This window comes from Mesocricetus auratus, unplaced genomic scaffold (genome assembly GCF_017639785.1).
Source record: "Mesocricetus auratus isolate SY011 unplaced genomic scaffold, BCM_Maur_2.0 Super-Scaffold_100013, whole genome shotgun sequence".
In the NCBI taxonomy this organism is placed as follows: Eukaryota; Metazoa; Chordata; class Mammalia; order Rodentia; family Cricetidae; genus Mesocricetus; species Mesocricetus auratus.
In genome coordinates, this window is record NW_024429196.1 from 37,488,430 (window position 1) to 37,512,018 (window position 23,589).

Below are 23,589 nucleotides of genomic sequence, written 5' to 3' on the forward strand. Positions count from 1 at the left end.
ACTGAGTCATCTCAGCAGCCCAGAACCTAGGTGTTATATACATATTAAGGCACATACATGCATACATACATACATACATGTGACATGAAAACAGAAGAGGGACTATTTGAGCAAAGGAAGGAGACTAGCAGAAGTGGGGATAGGAGAGGGAAATGCAGAATAAAGACCTGGATACAGGAAATACCTGGGACAAAACACATCACTTTATACAACAAATCCACACTAATTGAAAGAGTGCTGAGTTCGAGTCCCCTCACCTGGATCTCCTCAATGCTGTGGACAATAAACATGTCCTGCAGATCCTCCATGGCGCCCTCCATCCAGTTGTTGAAGGGTGCAGCTCTCTTGGCAAACTCCAAGTGCAACTGGTCAATTGTTTCTAGCAATTTCTCAGTTCTCTAAAGATTAAACAAAAGCAAGTGTTATTGTGGATTAAATACACTTCTTAGAGTCCTGAGTATACAAACATATGTAAATATGTATCTAGATCAATAAAGTATGTCCTGCTGCTTATCCCAGCTGCTGCTGGAATGATAGTATGGTAAGCCCTGCTGGTCTCTGAGAGGCTTTCTCTGTTTAGTTTTGGTGCTGGGGACAGAACCCGTGGTCTTGGCTATGCTGGGAAAGTGCTCCACCACTAGGTTTATTTCCTGGGGGCCTAGTGAGTTAAAGAAGAATTTAGTACCATCCAGAGCAGCTTCACATTTAAAGTATCTGAAGCACTCCCCCTTGGAAATTCTAGATATACAGCTTCTGTCAGCTAAAGCAATGATTTATTTATTGATTGATCGAAAGTCTCATGTATCCCAGGCTTGCTTAAATTTCTCCCTCCCTCCCTCCCTCCTTCCCTCCCTCCCTCCCTCCCTCCCTCCCTCCTTCCTTCCTTCCTTCCTTTTTGTGTTTGTTTGTTTGTTTGTTTGAGACATGGTCTCATTTTGTAGCTCTGGCTGTCCTGGAACCAGGCTGGATTTGAACTCTGCCTCCTGAGTGCTGGAATTAAAGGCATGTGCCACTATACCCAGCTTTGCCTTGAACTTTCTATACAGCTAAGAGTAACCTTGGACTTCTGATCCTTCTACATCTACCCCTGGAGTTTTTTTTTTGTTTTTTTTTTTTTTTGTTTTTATGAGACAGGGTTTCTCTGTATTGTTTTGGAGGCTGTCGGTCCAGCCCGGCCTCGAACTCACAGAGATCCGCCTGCCTCCGCCTCCTGAGTGCTGGGATTAAAGGCGTGCGCCACCACCGCCCGGCTGGAGTTTTGATTAGTCACTGATGATCAGGACACAGTTTTATGGGATGCTGGGAGGTGAACCCAGGCCCTTATGTGTACAAAGCAAGCACTTTACTAACTGAGCTACATCCCCTGGATTATTTTCCAGCATCTTTTCCTTCCCTATCTGTTGCCATTTTCCCGGTACGCATCTCAAAATGGGCCTGATATCCTGAGTAGGTTGTTGGCACAGCAGAAGTTTGGTTGAGCTGGTGAGATGGTGCAGTGCTTAAGAGCTAATACTACTATTCCAGAGGACCCGAGTTTAATTTCCAGCACCCACATGATGGCTCACAGCCACCTCTAACTCCTAGTCCAGGAGATATGATGTCTTCTTATGGTCTCCAAAGGTGCTAGGAACACAAGTGTACACAGGCATGTACGTAGGCAAAATGCTCATGCACAGAAATTAAAAATTATATATAAGTCTTTAAAAACTTTCAAGCTGGGCGTTGGTGGTGCACCCGTTTAATCCCAGCACTCAGGAGGCAAAGGCAGGTGGATCTCTGTGAGTTTGAGACCAGTCTGGTCTACAGAGCTAGTTAGTTCCAGGACAGCCTCCAAAGCCACAGAGAAACCCTGTTCAAAAGAAAAAAAAACTTTCAAAAGAACTTTGGGAAGTTTGGAGTGATTGCTACTTCACAAACAAGGTTTCGACCATAATTCTCCCCCCAAACATTTTAAAATTGAAAAGTATGTTTTGCTGTTGACTTGATACATCCCAGCACAAAGCTACCGGTCTCCCTTGGTCCTCGGACTCCCATTCTTCACATTCTTCTTAGGACTCCATTTACTGGGTAAGTTTGGTTGCCTCCACAGGAGTCCATGGAGAAACACAATTAATACCATGAATTTCATTACGGAGCCTCTAGTAGGAGTTTACAAGTCAACAGAGCTTCAAACTTTTCACCTCTAAGGCCTCTCTCCTCTTCTGGGTGAGCGTCCCCAATCTGTCCCACTGGTCACAAATTTTCTGGCACCGATCATTGACATTCACAGCATCATGATAGTCCAGTTCACTATGAAAAGCAAGAAATAAAAATTAATCATGTGAGGAAAATGGATAAGAGCTGAAAATAAACAGAGAAGGTGTGTGTGTGTGTGTGTGTGTGTGTGTGTGTGTGTGTGTGTGTGTGTATGTACACCTATGGAGGCCAGAAGAGGGTGATGGATCCCTTGGAGCTGGGGTTATAGGCAGTTGTGAGTTGCCTGACATGAGTTCTGGGCACTGAACTTGTGTCCTCTGCAAGTACTCAGCCACTGAGTCATCTCCCCAGCCACTGTGCCAGGTTTTTGAACATGGATTCTGCGTGATCAAACTCAGGTCCTCAGCTTACATAGCAAGCACTTCACTGACTGCCATCTCCCATTGTCTTACCCCCCCCCCACACTTTTTAAAAAAGACCTAATAGAAAACTGGCAAGTGCCTTTAGCACCTGCCACCAAGTTTGACAACCTGACTTTAATGCCTATGTTGTCCCCTGTCCTCCACAAATGTGCTACTCTAATTACTACTTGACAAAGACAAGGACATCCCTGGGGTTCACTGGGAAGCTGCATAGCTGAATCATGCAAGCCCTTTCTTTGCCTGTTAAGAAATCCTGTGAAAACATCTGAGACTGACCTCCCCACATCACCCCGAGGGGCCCCTGACCACCACCCCCACATACACATATGCAAAATACAAATGTAATAGGAAACTGGTAGAGAGTTTGGGGGTTTTGTGAACTGTCCCTGTTAGAAGCATTACCACTTGGAATAAATTGTAAGAATTACCAAAAATCATGCTAGTCAACGGTTTTTCAAACAGACAGCACTGTCTTCTTAATGCCTCTGGCTAGCTTTCTTTTCCTGTGTCCTCTCTGAGGCCTCCAGAGAGCATGACTCTTAAATGGAAACTCTAAGGAAAGCCAACTCTCTGACCCAGTCAGTCCAGAAAGCCAGCTGCAGCCACGGTGACTGGAACTTTAAAATGAGTCACAGGGAAGGAGGTGTCTGCTTGCAGGGTTCTGTGTCCTTGGCGCCTCTAGAAGGGCACGCAGCTTGCTGCCTACTGAGTGACCAGTTGGGGAGGGTGTGGTGACATCACCGAGCACAGAGAGACTTCTAAAACTGTCCATTTATGGGCAATGACTCTCTTTGGACTGTTGGATGCCCCCAATGTGGTAGAAACAAAACAAAACAAAACAAAAATTTTGTGAAAGTTAACCTCATCTCAGGGGTAAACTTCTGAGTCCTGCATAAAACCCACCATCCTACTAGGCTAAGAAGAGAGCAAGAACTGTGGAGATCAGAGGTATCTGCAGGAGGCTTCTTTAAAAACAGTCTGAGAAGGGAGTGGCTCCCCTGTAAACCACTCCCCTGAGGCCCCAGTTTGTCTCTCTGCTTATTCAACATGGAGTTAAGGCTGTATTTGTTCACTATACTAAAAAAACTTAATTGCATATTTATTCATTTATAAATAAATGTGTATGTGTAGATACACACATGACACAGCAAATGCATGGAGGTCAGAGGCCAGCTTGCAAGTGACAGCTCTCTCCTTGTGCCATGTAGGTCCTGGGGAATTGAACTCAGGTCATCAGGACTGTCGGCAAGCACTTTCACTTCTATCTCAGTTATGTTTATTGACTTTACTGTTTGTGTTGCTAAACGGAGGAAATGCATATAATTGTTATCTGAATGTTTTCCCAGAACATTCTAGTAGGAACAGAAGCTCTCTGTTACCTCATTAAAGCTTGTCCAGTTCTTAAGAGCAACCACACACTTTTGTGTGACCAAGGTTGACTAAGATTCTTGCATCTACTTTGGTTATAAACCAAAAGATGAATCTAGTAAATGTCCCAAGCAGCTCTACAACACTGCTTTAAAACAGAAAGGCAGTAGATCATTAAAGAGTAGACATTAAAGAGATAAGTTAGGGGGGGAGGAGGGGAGGGAGAGGGAGCTGGGATTGACATGTGAAACAAGCTTGTTTCTAACTTAAATAAATATATAAATAAAAAACAATAAAAAAGAGATAAGCCTTTCCCAGAAGTTTCTGAATATTTCAATCTGAAATGTCCCTTATGTTTTCATGTTTTGAATGCTTAGTCCCTGGCTAGTTGCATGAATTTAAGGAAGATGGAGTATGGTGGCATGAGTGAGTCACCAAGGCTGGGCCGTAGAAGGTCATACTCATCTCTGGCTCTACTCTAGATGTGCTGGCTAGTTTCATGTCAACTTGACGAAACCTAGAGTAATCTGAGAGGTGGTGGGGGTGGGGACAACCTAACTGAAAAAAAGGCTCCATCAGACTAGCCTGTGGGCAAGTTTGTAGAGCATTTTCTTGATCAATAATTGATGTGGAAGGGCCAGGCCCATCGTGACTGGTCCTTCTGGGGTACATTAAAAAAAAAAACACAAATTGAGGAGCTGGAGAGATGGCTCAGTGGTTAAGAGCACTTGTTGCTCTTACAAAGTACCTGGGTCCAAATCCCAGAGTCTATATGATGGTTTTACAACCATTCCTTTAATTTTTTTAATATTTATTTATTATGTGTGCAACATCCTGCCTCCATTTATGCGTGCACACCAGAAGAGGACACCAGATCTCATCACAGATGGTTGTAAGCCACCATGTGGTTGCTGGGAATTGAACTCAGGACCTCTGGAAGAGCGGTCAGTGCTCTTAACCACTGAGCCATCTCTCCAGCCCCTACAACCATTCCTAACTCCAGTTTCCAGGGATTCAATACCCTCTTCTAATCTTCATGGTCACCAAGCATGCAAGTAGTACACATTCATACACACAGACAAAACACTCAAACATAAAATGAAAGATAAAGCTAATAAAAAGAAACATTTTAAAAGAAAGAAAGAAAACAAATTGAGCAGGTCAGGAGGAGCAGGACAGTAAGCAGCACTCCCCCACGGTCTCTGCATCAGTTCCTGTCTCCAGGTTCCTTCCCTGACCTGACTTTGCTTCATGATGGCCTATGATTTCAGGACATGTGATCAGGACATGCAAACTGAAGAAAATCATTTCCTTCCCAAGTTGCTATTTTTAAAAATGTATTTATTTATTGTAATACAGTGTTCTATCTGCATGTATGCCTGCATGCCAGAAGAGGGCACCAGATCCCATTATAGATGGTTGAGAGCTACTTTGTGGCTGCTGGGAATTGAACTCAGGACTTCTGGAAGACAAGTCAGTACTCTTAACCTCTGAGCCATCTCTCCAGCCCCACCTAAGTTGCTTTTGGTCCTAATGTTTCAACACAGCAATAGAAATCCTAAGACATTGGCTCTCCCTGTGTCCTGGTCTTCTCTGTCTTGATAGACTGAAATCCTTATGAAACTGTGAGGAAAAATAAGCTTTTCCCCCTTCAAATTGTTTCTATCAGGCATTTTGGCAACATAAATGAGACAGTAACTAAGGAGTCTGGGGAGATGGCTCCCCAAGTAAGTCTGACAAACCAAGTTGAATCCCCGGAACCCAGATAAAAAGCTAAATGGCACATGCCTGTAATTCCAGAACTCATATAGCATGATGGGAGGGCAAGACAGGAGAAAACTAGAAGCCTGGAGTACACAACACAGCAGCAGAAGCAAGAAGACTCCCACCTCAGCAAGGTGAGCAGCAAGAACCAGCCCTCCTGAAAGTTCCCCTCTGATTCACACACAAGAAGACTCCCACCTCAGTAAGGTGAGCAGCAAGAACCAGCCCTCCTGAAAGTTCCCCTCTGATTCACACACACACACACACACACACACACACACACACACACACACACACACACACACACACGTGCTATTTTTAAGAATTATTATTAAGAAAAAGTATCTCAGCACTCATGAGGTAGAGGCAGGGGGATCTCTGTGAGTTTGAGGCCAGCCTGGTTCTACAGAGTGTTCAGAATGACCAGGACTACATAGAGAGATCATAAGGAGACCCTGTCTCAGAAAGAGTGAATACCACAACAGCTTTCTGCTAAACCACAATGGAAACACCAATGCTGCCCCTCTGAGATTATTTCTAGGGTTTCCCTATTTTCCCTGAATCTTATACAACTCTTGTACGCCTGCATTTGGGGAGTTAGGGCTCACAGTGACTATTTTTATGTACTTTTGAGAACTGCATAAAATCTCTGACTGATTTTTAGGATGGGCAAGAAGGAAAAGCATGTTATTAACAGTTAGATGAGCACAACCTAAACCTCATGCCTGGTTTTACCTCAGCTGTGTGGAGCAAACAGCACCAAAGATGGCAGCAATAACAGTCATAATAATACAAGGTTATTGCTTAAAGTTTATGGGCAACACTTAGGACTATTCCAATTACTCACGGGAGCCATTACAGCACACTAAATAATTTGAGCCCTTTTCAAGCCCTCATTTCATTGTTGAGTGGCTGTTAATTAGCAAAGAGCCAACATTCAAGAAGCATAAAACCATGATGGAAGGTACAGCTATAATGTCATCTGAAAAAGATGAAGGATTTTTATGGGCCAACCTGAGATGTGGCGTGTTATAAAGACCTACCTGTTAATTAAGGGGTTCACACTCCTCAAAAGTGAGGAACCAGGGAGCTATGTACTGAAGTACATTTTAATTACTTTGCTTTTATTGTTAAATAAAAGGCAATAAAATTCTGTAGACATGGAGCCAGAGAGATGGTTCAGCTTTGGTTACTTTTGCAGAGGACCTGGGTTCATTACCCAGAACCCAGAGTCTCACAACCATCTGGAACTCCAGTTGCAGGGATTGGACACCCTCTTCTGCCCTCCACATGCCCTGTATACATTCCAGGAATCACAGGCATAAAGAAGAGACAGAAAACATCTATGCAATGATTAGTTGCAGCACCATGACATCTGTCCCCACAGAACAAATCTCAGAAAAGTGAGGCAGCCTGCTTCTTCACAGCTGAGGTAGTGACTTCTCTTTGGCCTTTCTCACTGCATGAGCCTTGGGTCCTGCCTCCTGACCCAGTGGCCATGGCCTCCACACTGACATCTCATTTTCTTGAAAGCTGAATAGTTGATATGGGGTCAGGTGTGAGGGATGGGAGGACCCAAGGACCCTGGCATGTCATAGCCAGCCTGGAACTGCTTTTACATTTCTAGACACCAAAATCATCATCTCTGGGGCCTCCAGCCTGACCCTTTGAATTCAGTGGGGAAGAGTGCCTGCTCCCTGGAGACCTTGCACTGTGCCCATAGCCCGCTATGGCCTTCACCCAGGATACCAGCACATACTTGAGCTCCTGTGCAATGGCAGCGATCTGTTCCACACGGTCCTGGTGTGCAGCCAGGTCACTCTCGAAGGCCTCATGCTTCCGAAGGAGGGCCCGCACTTCTGTTAGGGACGCTGACTCATAATCCTTCTGCAGCAATATCTGTTCTTTGCCTGCAAAGGGATCAACAAGGCCAGGGTTGTTATATCAACTACTCTGGAGGCTGAGGCAGCAGGATTGCAAGTTCAAGACCAGCCTGGGCAATTCTGTAAGACTTTGTCTCAAAATAAAAGAGACAGAAGACTGTAGCTCGATGGCAGTGGGGCTTGCTTAGGATTTGCAAAGACCATGAGTTTAAGTCCCAGCATTGCCGAAATAAATTAATCAATTAATTTAAGCATGAAAACCCAAAGACACACAGTAGCTTCCCCACAACAGAATGTGCTCAGAGGATGCTGAGACTTCAAGGAAGAATAGAGATCAGTCTGCAAGCAACAGTCAGCCCCTCTAGGGGAGGTGCCCAGCAAAAAAAGGTGGTGGTGGGAGAAGCATACATTTTACAAGGTATATTCCACATCATTCTAAGTCACAATTGTCTTATTTCCCACCATGACACACAGTTCAGTTAGAAATTATTCCCACCCATGAGCCACATGGGATAGCTGAAAAGAACCCTTGCGTTAGCTGGGCATGGTGGTACACAGCTGTAATCTAGCACCCAGGGGGCTGAGACAGAGCACTGTGAATTCAAGTTGAGAATGGGAGACACAGTGTCTCTAAAAATTGCCTGCCAGGGGGGTTTTCTTGCCCCAGGTTTTGTATTTGGAAGTTATATTCTGGGGTGAGATGTAACCATTTTGCCTGTTCTGATTCTAAACATTAGAAATTTCCTTCTTGGAACCTCCACTAATTCCTCTGTCAGATTTTCTTTATTATTATTTCTTTGTTTGGACAAGAGGTGTCCAGTGCAGGTTGGCTTTGATCTCAGTAGTTAGCCAAGGATGACCTCAAATTTCTGACCTTTTTGCCTCTACATCCTTGGTGCTGGGATTTTAAGGATGTACCACCATGCCCAATGTATGTGTTACTGGAGATCAAGCCCAGGGCTTTGCTGGTGTGTGCTAAGCCAGCATCCCACCAACTGAGGCACATTTGCAGTCCTCTCTAGAAGTATTTCTTAAATATAAATACTGCTATGACTGGGTATCCAGATCTACATTTACTCTCTGGCTAGTGGCTTAAAACAACTTAATTCTGTAAAGCTGGAACTGGAAAGCAAATATCCACAAGTCAAACAATGACACCATTACAGTTAGGAAGTGTTAGACACTGACTGAAATATTTATCATATGAATTCACTGACCTTCATGGAAGCCTTACAAGGGAAACAGTTGTAGTATATCCATTTTTGTTGTTTGCTTTTAAATTTATTTATTTATGTAGGTTTTTCAAGACAGGGTTTCTCTGTGTGAAGCCTTGGTTGTCCTGGAACTCACTCTGTAGCTCAGACTGACCTCAGATTCAGAGATCTACCTGCCTCTGCCTCCACAGTGCTGGGGCTAAAGGCATGTACCACCAACTCCCAGCTCATTTTTCTTCTTAATTATGTGTTTCTGTGCAGGTGTGTGCTGTAAGTGCAGGAAAGGTCACCAGATCCTCTACAGCTGGCGTTACAAGGGTTGTGGGCTCCCTGATGTGGGTGCCGCATGGAAGGAGCACAGCTGTAACTGCTAAACCATCTCTCCAATCCGCTGGTTGTTGTTTTGACACAAGACCTTATTCTAGAGCCCTGTCTAGCTTTGAACTCAATGTGTGGTCCAGGCTGAGCTGGAACTCTTGAGGATCCTAACTCAGCCTCTAAGTGCTGGAATTATAGGAATACACACCACCAAGTCCAGCAAAACTCAGATTTTTTTATATTTACTTATTTATATGTATGGTGTGTGTGTGTGTGCATGTGTGTATGTGTGTTGGGGGGTGCATATACATGCCACAACAATGTGTATATTGAGGATGGAGGACAATTTGCAGGGACTGGTTCTAACTCAGGGTGTCAGGCTTGTCAGCAAGCCTCTATCCACTGAATCATCTCACTGGCCCATCACTAAGATGCTGTAAAATCTGAACTGGCTTCTCATGCCCTTACCATAAGCCCATGTCTCGTGCGTGGAGGCCTTCTGTCTGAACTTCTCAGCCAGGTGCTCCAAGCGTTCCAGTCTCCGAATCTCATTCAACAGCCACTCCTCATAGCCCTTCTCAGCCTGTTCCAACCTCTGCCAGGCACCAGCGATGTCCTGAGGAATGGAAAACATTCGAGGTCACAAGCATCACACTTGGGCTTCTAGGGCTCCCTCCTACACTGACAGTGGTGTCCTCTGGCTTCATCTTCCCTTGCCTCTTCTGCACAGCTGATTATCCCACTGGTTTGGTCCAAGAGTCTAAATCACCACAGTGGCCTTTTAAATTAGCACAGCTGTACTTAGCAGCCACACAGACACTTCTCCAGATGTGGACCGAGTCCCACAGGGTGGAGAGGGTAGGTGGTCACAGCAGGAAGGGGAGTGCACAGGGAAGAGCTAGATGATGTAAATTACAGAGAAACCTAGGCAGGGGCAAGGTCACAAGTCTGGGAAGAGGGGAAGAGGTAGAGCCTTTGCTGAAAGCTTGTAGGATGCCATCTCATGACACCATCATGGGTGGGAGCAGAGTATCAGTAATGAAAGCCAGGTTTGGTGGCACACACTGATAACCCAGCCACTAAGGAGGTCAAGGCAGGAGACATGCAAGTTTGAGTTCAGCCTGGGCAACCTAATGAGTTCAAGATCAGCTTGGCAGCTTAGTAAGACCATTTCTCAAAAGAATAAATTGAAGAGGGCTGGGGAGGTAGCTGAGTGGAGGTATGCTTGTCTCATACGAAGGGTTGGGGTCCAGCCCCATTAATCTCCCAACCCACAAAAATTGAGTGGTCACAGGGTCATTTATCATTGCATTCACTAACAGTCACACTCAGGAAGTAAAGGCTTCCTCAGTAGACCAAGGGCAATGCATGCTGGACTGCAGCCACTCACCGACACCATCTTGCCCTCAGAGGGCATGAAAGCAGGCCGATTGCTGATCCGAAGCTTGGTTTGCAGTGTGTTGAAGTTGATCTCCAGCTGGCACTTCTCCTGCACCTTGGGGGGCTTGTGCTTACGACGGTAGTCCCGGAAGTCCTCCAGCTTCTTCTGCATGGCCTGCATGGTCTTCTCAGGTGTCCTGTTCTCTAGCCAGGGGATTGTGCGACGAATCCATTCTAAGAGCTATTGCCAAAGACAAAAGTGGGGCTGAAAACACTAGCAAACTGTTCCCAGATGGAAAATAAAGGGGCCCAATAGCTGGAACCAGTTCCCCTACGGTTCCCAAATGACTGAGCATGGTTAATTACAACTGCACTGATTTCAAGAGGGGAAGATGGCTCTGCGCATGGTGGAATGAATAGCAGTGTCTGCCCAGGGCCACAGTGACCACCCCAATGAGACCACACGCAGCTTAACTTGAACTTGAGGTCAGCACGCAGAGTCATGTTTGACAAAAATGTGACATTTACAAGAAACATAGCAACCAGACATTAGCAGACAAATGCTGGATGGAGCCTTCGAATTCTAAAAGGGAAAACAAAATAAAGCAAAGAATGGAGTTGATACACTCAGCAAAGAACTGGGTTGAATGTCAAAGGTTTCACTGAAAAAAAAAAAAACAAGCTCAGCTCTCATGAGTTCACTCACTAGAGAGTGTGCTATCATACCAAGACTGACACTGGGCCAGAGTAGGATTTATCATCTCACTTTTATGAAAATCCACAAGCAATGAGTGAAAAGGGTAGAAAATTCCCTAAAACTACTATCTGCCCTTCTCCTCAGTCACCAGTCAGGTCTCAGAGATGACCTGCTAGACACCTAGTCACTTATTTACTCTTTTATTTTTAATTTGTTTTGAAATTTTTACTTATTTCTATTTTATGTGTTTGCCTGCATGTGTATCTGTGTATCACATGCATGAAGTGCCTTCAAAGGACAGAAGAGGGTTCGGGTCCCCCCTGGAACTGGAATTACAGACAGTTCAAACTGCATTCAAACCCAGGTCCTTCAGAAGAGCAGCCAGGTTCTTAACTTCTGAATCATCTCCCCAACCCCCTTCCATTCAATTTATTTATTTATTTATTTAATTTACTCATATGTGCACTGATCCCTTGTCAGCATACAGAAATAAAAACTATTTACAATGATGAAGCCACCATACTCAGCATCTTGGAAGAATAAAAGAACTGCAGCAGATTGAATGTGAATGTCCCTCATGTGTCTGAACACTTTCTCCCCAGCAGGTGGCGCTGTCTGGGAAGGTTTTAGGAGGAAGCAACTCATTGGAAGAAATGAGTCACTGGAAACAGGCCCTATGGTTTTCATAGTCCCTCCCTCCTTCCTGTTCTTTTCTCTGTTTCTTGATGTAAATGCAATGTGGCCAACTTGCCTCAGGATTCTTTGCCATTGCCTCCTCTTCCAAGGGGACTATTTCCAGTTCCCTTGGAACTTTGAGTCAGAATAAATCATTTCTCCCTTAAGTTACTTTTTTTTTTTTTTTTTTTTGGTTTTACGAGACAGGGTTTCTCTGTATTGTTTTGGAGGCTGTCTGACCAGGCCGGCCTCGAACTCACAGAGATCAGCCTGCCTCTGCCTCCGGAGGGCTGGGATTAAAGGCGTGCGCCACCATCACCCGGTTTTAAGTTACTTTTATAAGGTTGTTTTTTTTTGTTTGTTTGTTAATCACAGCAATTAAAGGGAAACTAAGTTCATGACAACTAAAAAAATTCCTGACAATTAGCCATCTTTCTGTGCTGAACATATTTCACTCTTGAAGTTTAAGACTGGCCTTACTGCCAACAAATTTGATTTTTTTTTCACAGCAATAATAACAATTACAAAAGAAAAAAGTGGTGGGAATCAAACAACTAAAATTTCTTCATATCAGCAACATGAAGGTATACATTTAGTTTACTTTGAATCATCAAGTACCTATTTGGGAAGATTCACCTCACTTACGCTGATAATTTTCACAGCACAAACCAAGTATCAGGTAAATCAAGTTAAGGCAAAAATTATTTAGTCTTGTGTTTATTTTCATTTTCTTTTTTAACCTTTAAAACTATTTTAAAAATATAGTCTAAATTATCTAGTCTTGAGTACACAACCCTGGCTTTGTAACACAGGGGCAGCAACAAAGATGCCTTGGTACCCTCTGTGCTACAATAAAGACAGAAAAATGAACTGTAAAAGCAAGTATTGCTCAAATCAAGAATCTGGATGAAGAGTTACAGAAAAGCATCCCTGAGGCTCCAAGGTTTTAGAAGGTGAGTCCAGATCCCACTCTGGGCCTGTGTGCACACAGATACATTACACCTCCTCCTCCCAAAAGGTTATGCAAATTCCTTTCACATGGGATCACAGTGCCGAACAGGGCTCTTGACACAAAGAGCACCCTACATGATGCCAGTAACCCACAAGCCCGGGGAAGAAACAAGGTGCATGATGCTGCCTTGAAGGTCTGACCTTGCAGGGGCAGAACTAAGACTAGAATCCCCTTCCTATCACTTCAGAACATGCAGACTAAGGTTAAGCTTTGCAATCTTTGCAAAGACTATGGGGATTCGGGGCGAATTGGCACCAGACATGTTGCTACAGGATAAGCAACCTCTGAGACCAGGTGTGTTTTCTGCTTTCACTCTCTCTGGGATGAAAAGTACAAAAATCAACATGGACAATCTCTGCCTCACCCCTGGCTGCAGGTGGACAGAGCTGGGGCCACCCATTTCCTTTACCTCACTCGCTAGCCTCTCATATTCTTCCATCAGCCTCTCATTCTCTTGATTCACAGCAAGAACCTTACATATCCTGTTAGCTGCTGTCTCGGCCTGCAAAACACAATAGGTAAGCAGGATGGCTGGTCGACAAGGGTATGCGTGCAAACACACATAAAGCAAGACACGGTCGGGCAAGGCAGGCTGAAGGAGATGATGTGTTGAAAATGGTGCAGTCTGGGTCAGGGTGGGGTAAGATACAGGGGATGAATCGGTTCACACCTTTTTTAGTTTTCACACAGACTTACACGGCAGGCTGAATATACTGTAGGGAATAACGGGGAGATATCATTAGTCTAAAACACAAGCTATATAAAACATTGAGCACGTTAGTAACAGAAATATGTGGGTCGAAGGAAACCAAGATCTCAGGTCCCTGACTGTTCACCTAAATGCTTCTGAATACTGACCCTACCACTATGGGGTGGAATGACACTGGTCTTCAGAAATCAAAGCTGAAGTGATTGGGTCCCACATCCATGTCATTGACCTTGAATCCAGGGAAGACCTCAGCTCTTTTCATGAACATGTAGAACTTTCTAGATTGGCTACTGGAGAAAAGCTTGCCTTAAGATGTTTTTTATCCATTGTTTAATCTACAAGAGGAATCATCAAAGCAATAAATAATCCTCTGATGTCATCTTGAAAGGAACTTGGGTCACATGTTGCATAACATGCTCCTCTAATAAATCAAGAAGAGATATGTAACTGTCCTAAAGCAGGGGTGTCCAACTCATGGCCCATGTGCTACATGCAATCAGGATAGCAACGAATGTATCCCGACATCAAGTTGTAAATTCTTCAAATTCTTTGTTTATAGACAGTTTTACTATGTAGCTGCCCTAGAACTCAATATGTAGATCAGGTTGGTCTCAAACTTACAGAAATCTGCCTGTCTCTGCCTCCCAAGTGATGAGATTAAGGGAGTGCATCCCCAGAGCTTGTTTCATTTGTAGCTGTTTTCACATTTTAATTATTGTGTGTGTGTGTGTGTGTGCATGTACAGGGACTGTGCACAAGTAAGTACAGATATATGTGTACCAAGGCACACATGTGAATATCAGAGGACAACTTGCAGTGTCTTCACTCTTTGTGCCACGTGGGTCCCAGGAATTGAACTCAGGTTGTCAGGTTTGGCAACAATTACCCTTCCCACTGAGCCATCTCATCAGTCCTACTTGAAAAAATTAGTGTGTGTGTGTGTGTGTGTGTGTGTGTGTGTGACTCAATTATGTGGTTGTTGAGTGTGGATTCTGTAGGTGACAACAGCATGTTGCAATGTCAGGCAAAGTAAATATATGCATGCTTTTGCAACCTTTGGGCTACACGTTGGACACTCCTGTACCACCCAAGACAATCCATCTTTGTCCAACGTGGCCCAGAGAAGCTAACCAAGGGACACCTGACTTCTAAAACCCTGATTCCCCTGCCCACACTGACTTCAAGTACCATCACCTCTCAGTGGTAGCCTTTACAAAAGGGGCAGAAACAAGGCTCGCTTTGCCCCATGTAAAGGGGACAGGTGAAATCTGCAGAAGGTGGATGACTGTTTGCTCCCAGTGTCCCTCCGACTGTTCTGAGTCATGTGAATGTTACTAAGGTTGGAACCCTTTTGTCCCTTTGACTAAAAACACAATTAGTCTTGAATGATGCAGCAAACCACTAAATAGAGGTCATTTCCAGGCAAATGAGAACAAACATGGGGAGAAGCATTCATGTCTCCTAGTTGCCTCCCTTTGCTACTCAATGCATGCAAGGCACTCTTCAAGGCTCTCTGCTCCCCAGAATGCACAAATGTTTCTAACAAAATAGGAGAAATATCTTTGAAGGGGGAAGAGTAGAGAAAAACACTTTGGTTATTGCCTAAAGTTCAAGAAAAATGACTTGCAGTTTGGAACTTGCTGTGTTAGGTAGTATGAAACACTGAGATTCCGAGGTCAGATGTGAAGCACACGGACACACACCCAGAAACACGCGTGCGCGCACACACATAAGAGCAGCACAGCCTGCTGCGTGCACAAGGGAGGAGTACCTGCTCCGCTCCCGCGAAAGCATGGTAGAAGCAGGAAACGTAAGTCATGATGGCTCTTTCATCGGGTTTGGGAGTGTTGACAATGTCTGAGGGGGAAAAATAACACGGAACACAGACACACACAGGCGGAGAAGGAGAAACCACGGTGAACGGAGGGAGGAACCAATCAGCTTACACCGACCACTTAGCTTCTCATTCCTTGGGCCCATGACCTGGAACCTTGGGGCAGCTGGACAGCATTGAAATGATCCCGGAATAGGAATTTGGGGATTACATTTTTGTACCCATTTATTCAGTACGTGTGTGTGTGTGTGTGTGTGTGTGTGTCCACACATGTTCTATGGAGTGTGTGTTCCACACACATATTCTGTGGAACACATATTGAGGTCAGAGGACCACTCCTGAGAGTCTGTTCTCTCCTTCCACCAGGTGGAGCCCAGGGACCAAACTCAGATCATCAGGCTTGTTTTTCTGCTCACCCATCTTGGCACTCCTAGAAATTGGATATTTTAATGGTCCAATTGAGGGTTTGTGCCATGTATCCTTCTATGGGCTTTTAAAAGTGTATATAGTATGTTAGCATAGGAATTAGTACAGTATGTATCAGGATCATTACCCCATTTTGTTAGTTTGTTAGTCTTGTTTTTTGACTCTCACATCCTTGGCTCTGAGGAAGACAGGTTGCTATGAAAGATACTAGAGACACAGCAAGGCCATCCTTCCACTTCCCAGACCCACCCTCACATGCATGGGAGCTCTCTGCTCTGGAAACCACCCTCTGGAAACTTACTATGTGTGTGCATGGGGTGGGGGAGATTGTCTTTAACACTTTTGTGACATACTTACCTTCCCACAAAAAGTAACAAAATATCTAAAGAAAGGGACAAACATGGCTGTGCTTATGCTAGCACCTGTATTAGTTGCTACAAGACCAATTAGAAGAGAAACAGAACCTGGTGACTACACATGCTTTCCTCCTATGATATCATTTTTTGGTCAGTGATTTTTTTTTAAACCTGTCCTTGGTCTAGGTTGAGCCAGTGGACAAAGGAAGATAAAATGATACCCTGTCATTCTTTATAGTGAAACTTCGACCTTGGGTTTACTGAAGCTATGAGTGTAAAGAATGTGGGCTCCTGTAAGCATATGGAACCTTCTGGAAAACAACATGAACAGCATGAGAGCAAAAGTTTCAAAGAAAACTAGACTAAAAAAACCAGAGGGCTGCTTCCTCAGAACCAGATGGTCTCCCTATTGAGGAGAGGAGGCAGGAAAGGAGAGTGAATGATAGAGAACAGAATGAGACACAGAAGGTGAAGGGTGAGTGGTGACTTGTGTTCCACATCCTCCCCTCTGTGCACCAGCAAAAGCATGACAGTGACAGGACACATGAGCTACTGAGGCTCTTTCACCGGGGAGGGTCCGCCAGTGTATACTAAATCTGTGTGGAGAAAAGAGGTTAAGCGCTTGGATGCTCCAACAGTGCTTCTCATATGCTCTTTCTCTGAGAGGTCTCAAAGAGAGCCTGCCCCACCATGCAGTCGCTGTCGGAGTCTGACTCAATCACAGAAGTCACACTCACCGTCTCTTGTGAGAAGGGCCAAGGGAAAGAGAAAAAATTGCAGAGACGGGGTATGGTTGGTCCAGAGTGCTTGTGCAATGGCCAAAGGAAAAAGATAGATTGCAGAGGGGGGTATGATTAGTTCAGGGTACTTGTGAGAATGGCCAAGGAAAAGAGAAAGACTGTAGAGAGAGGGTGTGGCTGGTCCAGAAATGCCTAAATTACAAGAAAGCACACGAGGCTCCTAGAATTCTAGTAAATTCTCAGGACTTTCTGTGACCTGGAGGGCTGAGGTCAATAAGATCCCTTCTACAAGTTTACAAAAAGCATGTGTGCCCACAGACTAAACTCAGAGCTCACCTCTAAACAGGTTCAAAGTGGATACAATTTCTACCACCTGTTGGAAGTATAGTAGGCAGGATGAGAATGCTTCCAGTTTCCATTGCAAGGGAAGTTCATGGCTAAGGAGGTCAATTAGACCACACCTGGATTCAGAGACCAACACAAATATCACAGTATGAGAGCAACAATAGCAGGTGGAAAGGCAAGGATTTGCCAAGAGTTATGGCTAAGCTGTCAGCAGCAGATGTGGGCTTGTCAGCACAGTGAATGTGTAGAGGAAAGGCCACTGGAATGCTCTGGTGAGGACTGAGAGGATATCCCAAAAACACCTACAGAAATACATGATGATCTGCAGTGGTTACATCCCAGCATGCTCCGCACCCAAGACCATCACAGTCTTAACAGTTACACGATTCCTGCACAAGACTCTTCTACAGCTATGATTAAGACAGTGTATAAACAGCATGGATCATTAAAAGGGGAAGACAAAGAAAAGGAATAGTCAGGCGGAACTGCACATGCCTGTAACCCCAAAGGGTGTGGCACTATTAGGAGGTGTGGCTTTGTTGGAGGAAGTATGCCAATGTTGGGGTGGGTGGACTCTGAGTTCTATGCTCAAGCTACTCCCAGTGTCACAGTGGACTTCCTGTTGCCTTCTAATCAAGACGTAGCCAGCACCATACCTGCCTGTATACCCCCATGCTCACCACCATGATGATAACAGACTAAATTGTAAGCCACTACCTCAATTAAATGTTTTCTTTATAAGAGTTGCTGTGGTCATGGTGTCTCTTCACAGCAATAGAAACCATAATTAAGACACCTCAACTCTTGGGAGACTGAGGCAAGTTTGCTGCCTCTGGTTCTGGGCCAGCCTGGGTTATATTGTGGATTCAAGGTCAATTTGGAATGTATAGAAAGACCTTGATCAATAGCCAGAACCTGTAAACAACCTAGATGGCCTTCAACCAAAGAATGAATGAGGAAAATGTGGTTCATTTACACAATAGAGTATTACTCAGCTGAAAAAAAAAAAAAAACAATGACCTCATGAAATTTGCAGGCAAATGTATGGATGAAACTAGAAAAAAAAATCATTTTGAGTGAGGTAACCCAGACCTAGAAAGACAAGCATGGCATGTACTCACACATAAGTAGATGTTAGGAGTAAAGTCCAGGAGTGAAAAAAAACCTATAATCCACAGCTGCAGAGAGGCTACATAACAAAGAGGGCCTAGAGAGGGATGCATGGATTTCCCTGGGGAGGAAAAATAGAAGAGATCTATTTCCTCGGTAAACTGGGGGTGGAGGTGGGGATGTGGGTGGGAGAGGGATGGAGGAAGTGGGTTGGACAGGCTGGGTGTGGGAGGCCGGTTGGGGGCAGGGCAGAGGGGGACAGTTTGTGTAGCTTGGTCTGCTTGTAAGGTTCCTAGCAGTGAGATCAGGACCTGTCTCTGGCACTTAGCTGGCTTTTGGGAACCTGTTCCTCATGCTGGATTACCTTGCCCAGCCTTTATGCAGGAGGAGGAGCTTGGTCCTACCTCAAGTTGATGTACCATGTTTTGTTAAGGCCATGGGAGACCTGCCCCTTTCTGAATGGATAGGAGTGGATGGGGAGGAGGGTAGATGGGAGTGTGTGTGTGTGTGTGTGTGTGTGGTGGGGGAACAGGAGGAGAAGAGGGGAAACTGTGGCTGGTATATAAAATAAATGAAAAAATGTTAATTAAATAAAATAAAATTAATAAAAAAAGAAAGATCTTGCTCAGAGAACTGGAAGTAAGGGAAGGGAGGGAGCCAGGAAGAGGAGGAAAGAAGAGAAGGAGAAGATGGGGGAGAAAGGGAGAAGGAAATGACACAGTACTAAAGCATGCCTTCAGCCAGAAGGACAAAGTGAAGGAAAACTGCATACCCAGCCCATGACCCAGACACTATGGACAAACCCAAGACCGGAGGAGAATGTGAGTAGCGCCTGGGCAGTGATGGTGATGATCCCCCTGACAGCTATGAATGCGTTTGAAAGCAACCCTGGCCTTCCACTTGGGACAGGCGTTCAAGAAACATTAATGAACAGAGAGATGAACCTATTAATCCACACTGGATATTAATTCAAGAGCTCTGGGTGGTTAATTACCACATGGAAAGGTCCACGGAGAGACTACATGAGCACAAATTTAGTTTGTAGAGGACAGCCGGGAGGGGCATTTCTATGGTCCTTTTTGGCATTCTCCCACTAGAGAGCCTGGGAGAAGGCACCAGAGGTTCCTCTGTCTCTGTTCCGAGTGCTTGTGAGAACCACCAAGGAGAATTAGCACCCACACTGGGCTTGGATCGGTAAATGAAAGCTGCTGCTATGGGCTGAATGGCTGAGGTGCTCATCTCCAACAGCTGTGACTGGACCTTACACAGAAGGATAGTCCCAAAGGGGAGGAAGGGAAGATGAGCTCACACTGGAGTATACAGATTCCCTTAGCCCAGAAGGTGTCTTTATACACACCTAGAACACCGGACACATGGAGACAGGCTCCAAAAGAGGCTGTACTGCATCAATGCTGCCATGGGGTGAAAGATGTCTGAGGCTTTCAAGCCCAGAAACACAGAGGAGGAACTTCTCTCTCAGTCTCTGATCTGATCAACGCCCTGAGCCCAGAGTTAGAGCTGTGGAGAGAAAGGGGCCCTGTGCTTTCTCCCAGCCTGTGGCTGTTTAGCCCTAAGAGAACTGACTGAGGACTAATTAGAATTCCCATTAGGGAATAATGACACCACCACCGACAAAGCAAAAAACAATGTCTAATCCGCAGAGGCAGACATTGACACATCTCTGGATCCCCACAGTTCCCAGCAGAAAGGAATTTGCTCACATGAAGCATTCAGTAAATGTCTGCTAAGGGGTAGCTGCTCACGGATAGATGAAATGAATGCACTCGCTCCAAATGCCAGTGCTTTCAACAGTGGGCCACAGGTACAACCTGCAAGAATTCACCGCTCCAGAGGAGCACAAGTCCCCAAAAAGGGAACTGGCAAAGCACAAACTATACGAAAGTCCTCTGGGGTCTGTCAAACATTAAATTTCATTTAGATAAATTGCAAACAAAACGTGAAAGTTTGGTTAATACACTGAGGGCCAAATGTTCCATATTTTAAATTCTGTTCCACAGCTTCTCTCTGGAAAGACTTGTTTTCTCTTAAGTGGTAAATCTCACAAAAGGATTTATCTGCTAAATTTATCTCTACACAGGGAAGAGAAAAGCATCTGCTATTGAAAACAAAGCAAAACACAGAGAGTCTTTTTCAAAAACAGAAAACCAACAAAGCCTGCTGTGCAGATTTGCAGACTCAGTGACTGAAGAGGCTGAGATAGGAGGATCAAAAGTTCTAGACCTGGCTGGACTGTGGGGTGAATTCAAGGACTGCCTGGGTAAACTAATGGGACTTGAGAACATAGAAAGAGGGCTGGGGATACAGCTCAATGGGGGAGTGCTTTCACAGATGTGCAGGGCCTTGACGTCAATCTCCAGTACTGTAGTACTGTCTATGCAATGTGTATAAGTATGTAGTATGTACACACTTGGAACATGTATACATATTTTTGAGAGTATGTATATACACACACCTAGCTAGATCTCAATCTATTTATCAAAGCATTCTGTTTTGTTTTGCTTTTCCAGACAGGATTTCTCTGTGTAACGGCTCTACTGTCCGGCAAATCACTCTGTACACCAGGGTGGCCTTGAACTCACAGAGATTCACTTCCTCTACCTCCCAAGTGCTGGGATTAAAGGTGTGTGCCACCATGCCTGGCTTACGTTCTGCTTCTTAGCTAAAGCTGAAAATTTTGTCAAATCCTGTTTCTACCATTCTTCTGACCCATTTTTTTTTAAAGCAAAATCATGTATGAGCAAGATAAGTATAAACTAATACTCATGGGTTGAGGTATAGGGGTACAGAGCTTTGTCAGGATCATACGCACTTCAGATATAACATGGCTATAGTTGTACAAGGCTTCAATCATGGCCACAGGTTTTACAACCATAGGTTTTGGTTTTGGTTTTTTCTGTAACCCGGTGGGCACACTTTTCATCTCACCTTCAGCATCCAACATTTTAGGAATATCCAAATGCTTCTCTGCTATTTCCATGGCCAGGTTAATGTTTCCTATGGGGTCATCCTGTGTGGAAAACAAGACAGCCAGGTTTTTAAAATGGCAAAGCAACTAACAAGACACAAGCCTCAATGAAGGAAGACACCTTCCCCCTCACACAGGACTAGAATTACACAACGCTCCTTCTTATGAGACATGGAGAGAAACATCAGTAGTCACAGAAACCACAGGACCCATGCAACTCCGGCTCACATGATGTAAGCTTAAGAGGGCAAATGCTGGATTAGGAGGTGATTAGTCAGATATTTTGTCACTGGAAAGAAATGACACCCTGATATGCATTAGGGCTACGGAAAAACTCAACCATTCTAAATCATGAAAGCCATGATTTTCCGGATGTGGAAGGTGATCTTGGAGCTGTTTACCCCAATTAACTTTACTGCAAAGTTTGTTTAGCACATTTTACCAAGTCCTACCTTGAACCGACTCTCCTGTTTCTAGCCCCCAAGTGCCAGGATTACAGGTGAGCACCACCACACTCAGCTTAATATGTTGGTTCAGAATATAAGCAAACTGGGGCGGGGGTGGGAGGATGAAGGGCAGGTGATACTGGGTGAAATGCTTAGTTCACTGGAGAGATTACAAGGTGTCTATGGAGAGCAGACATGATACTCCAGATATTATGTTAAAGATGAGAAAATGACAATTAAAAATCTCAAGTGAATTCCCAATGGTCATTTATTTTTTACAGGAAATTATGTTTTCCACCACGTGAAATTGACTTAACATGCATAACAAGGTTAACTAGAGATGTGTAGCTGAAATACCAAAAAGCTAAAGATTTAACAAAAACTTTTAATCTCTTAAAGAGATGAACTAAAATGAATCTGAAATGGATGGAGGCAATAGAGAAAAAATCCAAATGAACAACAGTGCCAGTTCAGGGACAACTTCAATCTACTTTCAGTGCAATGTCATTTAAATATTTTAAATTTCTTTAAATTTACTATTGGTGTGTATATCGTGCATGTGCAGCCACACATGTATCATAAAGCATGTGTGCATACATATTTATTCATAATAGATTCTGATAGAGCAGGAATGCAAATCACTACTTGTCATTATATATTCATGATTTTCTATCCACTATAGATGACCAATTCCACAAGTCTATTCACTTTCAAAATAAAACCTGATCACTCTACACTGGTCTATTTAGAACAAGTTCTTCATGTTACAAACAAAATAAATATTCATAGGGAAAATGTACACATGCTTATGTGCAACATCTAGCCTGAAAAGTACTTTTTACTGTGGTACCTCCATCCTCATTTTTGGGGAACAAATCAACCTTCACATGCTTTGAATCAATAAAGACAGGCTGGGGTGGGGGTGGGAATGGAGGTGGGCGAGTGACAGCTAACAAGATTGAGGGAAGCCAGAGGGTACTTGCCCACAGCTGTACATGCCACACACGTGAGGGCAGCATGCAGAAGAGCCAGTTTCCAACCCAGAACACACAGCACACATGAACAGCCAGCTCAGCACACCAGCAGGAAGTCTGTGGCTACAACCCAAGACAAGCATGTTTGAGACTACCAGACTCTCAGCATTAAACCGTCCTGGGTCATTATTTCTGAAGCATGGCCGTTCCAGAGGAGGGCCTGATTTCTCTTTGTTTCACAACCTATATTTTATAATGACCTTGACTCTTGCTGGATAGTCCAGGTTGGCTGCCCTCAAACTCACCACTCTTCTGCCTCACCCTCCCAAGTGCTGGGCACCACACCTGACTCTAGAACTACTTTTCATGATGGAATTGTACTTAAGATGTAGAGGCAGGAAGATAAAGGGTTCAAAGCCAGCCTCATCCACAAGACCCCCTGTTTCTACACTACTCCCTTGAGCCTCAACCTCATCTGAGACATAATACATTGACTTGTTTTCTAAGGTTAATCCCCCTGCCCCCATCTTCAAACCTTCTTTTCTAAGACTAATAACAAATTCCTGCCATCAACAATGACATGGTTGTGATGATCCTGTGTGAGAAGTGAATTAATCAATTCTCAACAGATACCTAAGAATCCTTCAGAAAGGTGAAGGGAATTTAAGGGCAAGGAATACAGCTCAATAGTAAGCTCTCCCCTAGCATGTACAATCTCCTGATGTCATATAAAG

The 23,589-nt window shown here is 44.3% G+C and overlaps 1 protein-coding gene across 1 annotated transcript in view; it reads right to left on the bottom strand.

Annotated features, from left to right (window-relative positions):
- Actn2 (actinin alpha 2) overlaps positions 1-23,589 on the bottom strand; it is a 66,790-nt gene that overhangs the window by 10,741 nt on the left and 32,460 nt on the right. Inside the window, exons 7-14 of the mRNA XM_040755600.1 lie at positions 21,396-21,477; positions 15,410-15,495; positions 13,339-13,431; positions 10,556-10,786; positions 9,634-9,781; positions 7,510-7,660; positions 2,181-2,289; positions 258-398 (exon numbers count right to left, since the gene is read on the bottom strand). Of these exons, the coding sequence (XP_040611534.1) occupies positions 258-398; positions 2,181-2,289; positions 7,510-7,660; positions 9,634-9,781; positions 10,556-10,786; positions 13,339-13,431; positions 15,410-15,495; positions 21,396-21,477 (1,041 nt within the window). The remainder of the gene's footprint in view (positions 1-257; positions 399-2,180; positions 2,290-7,509; positions 7,661-9,633; positions 9,782-10,555; positions 10,787-13,338; positions 13,432-15,409; positions 15,496-21,395; positions 21,478-23,589) is intronic.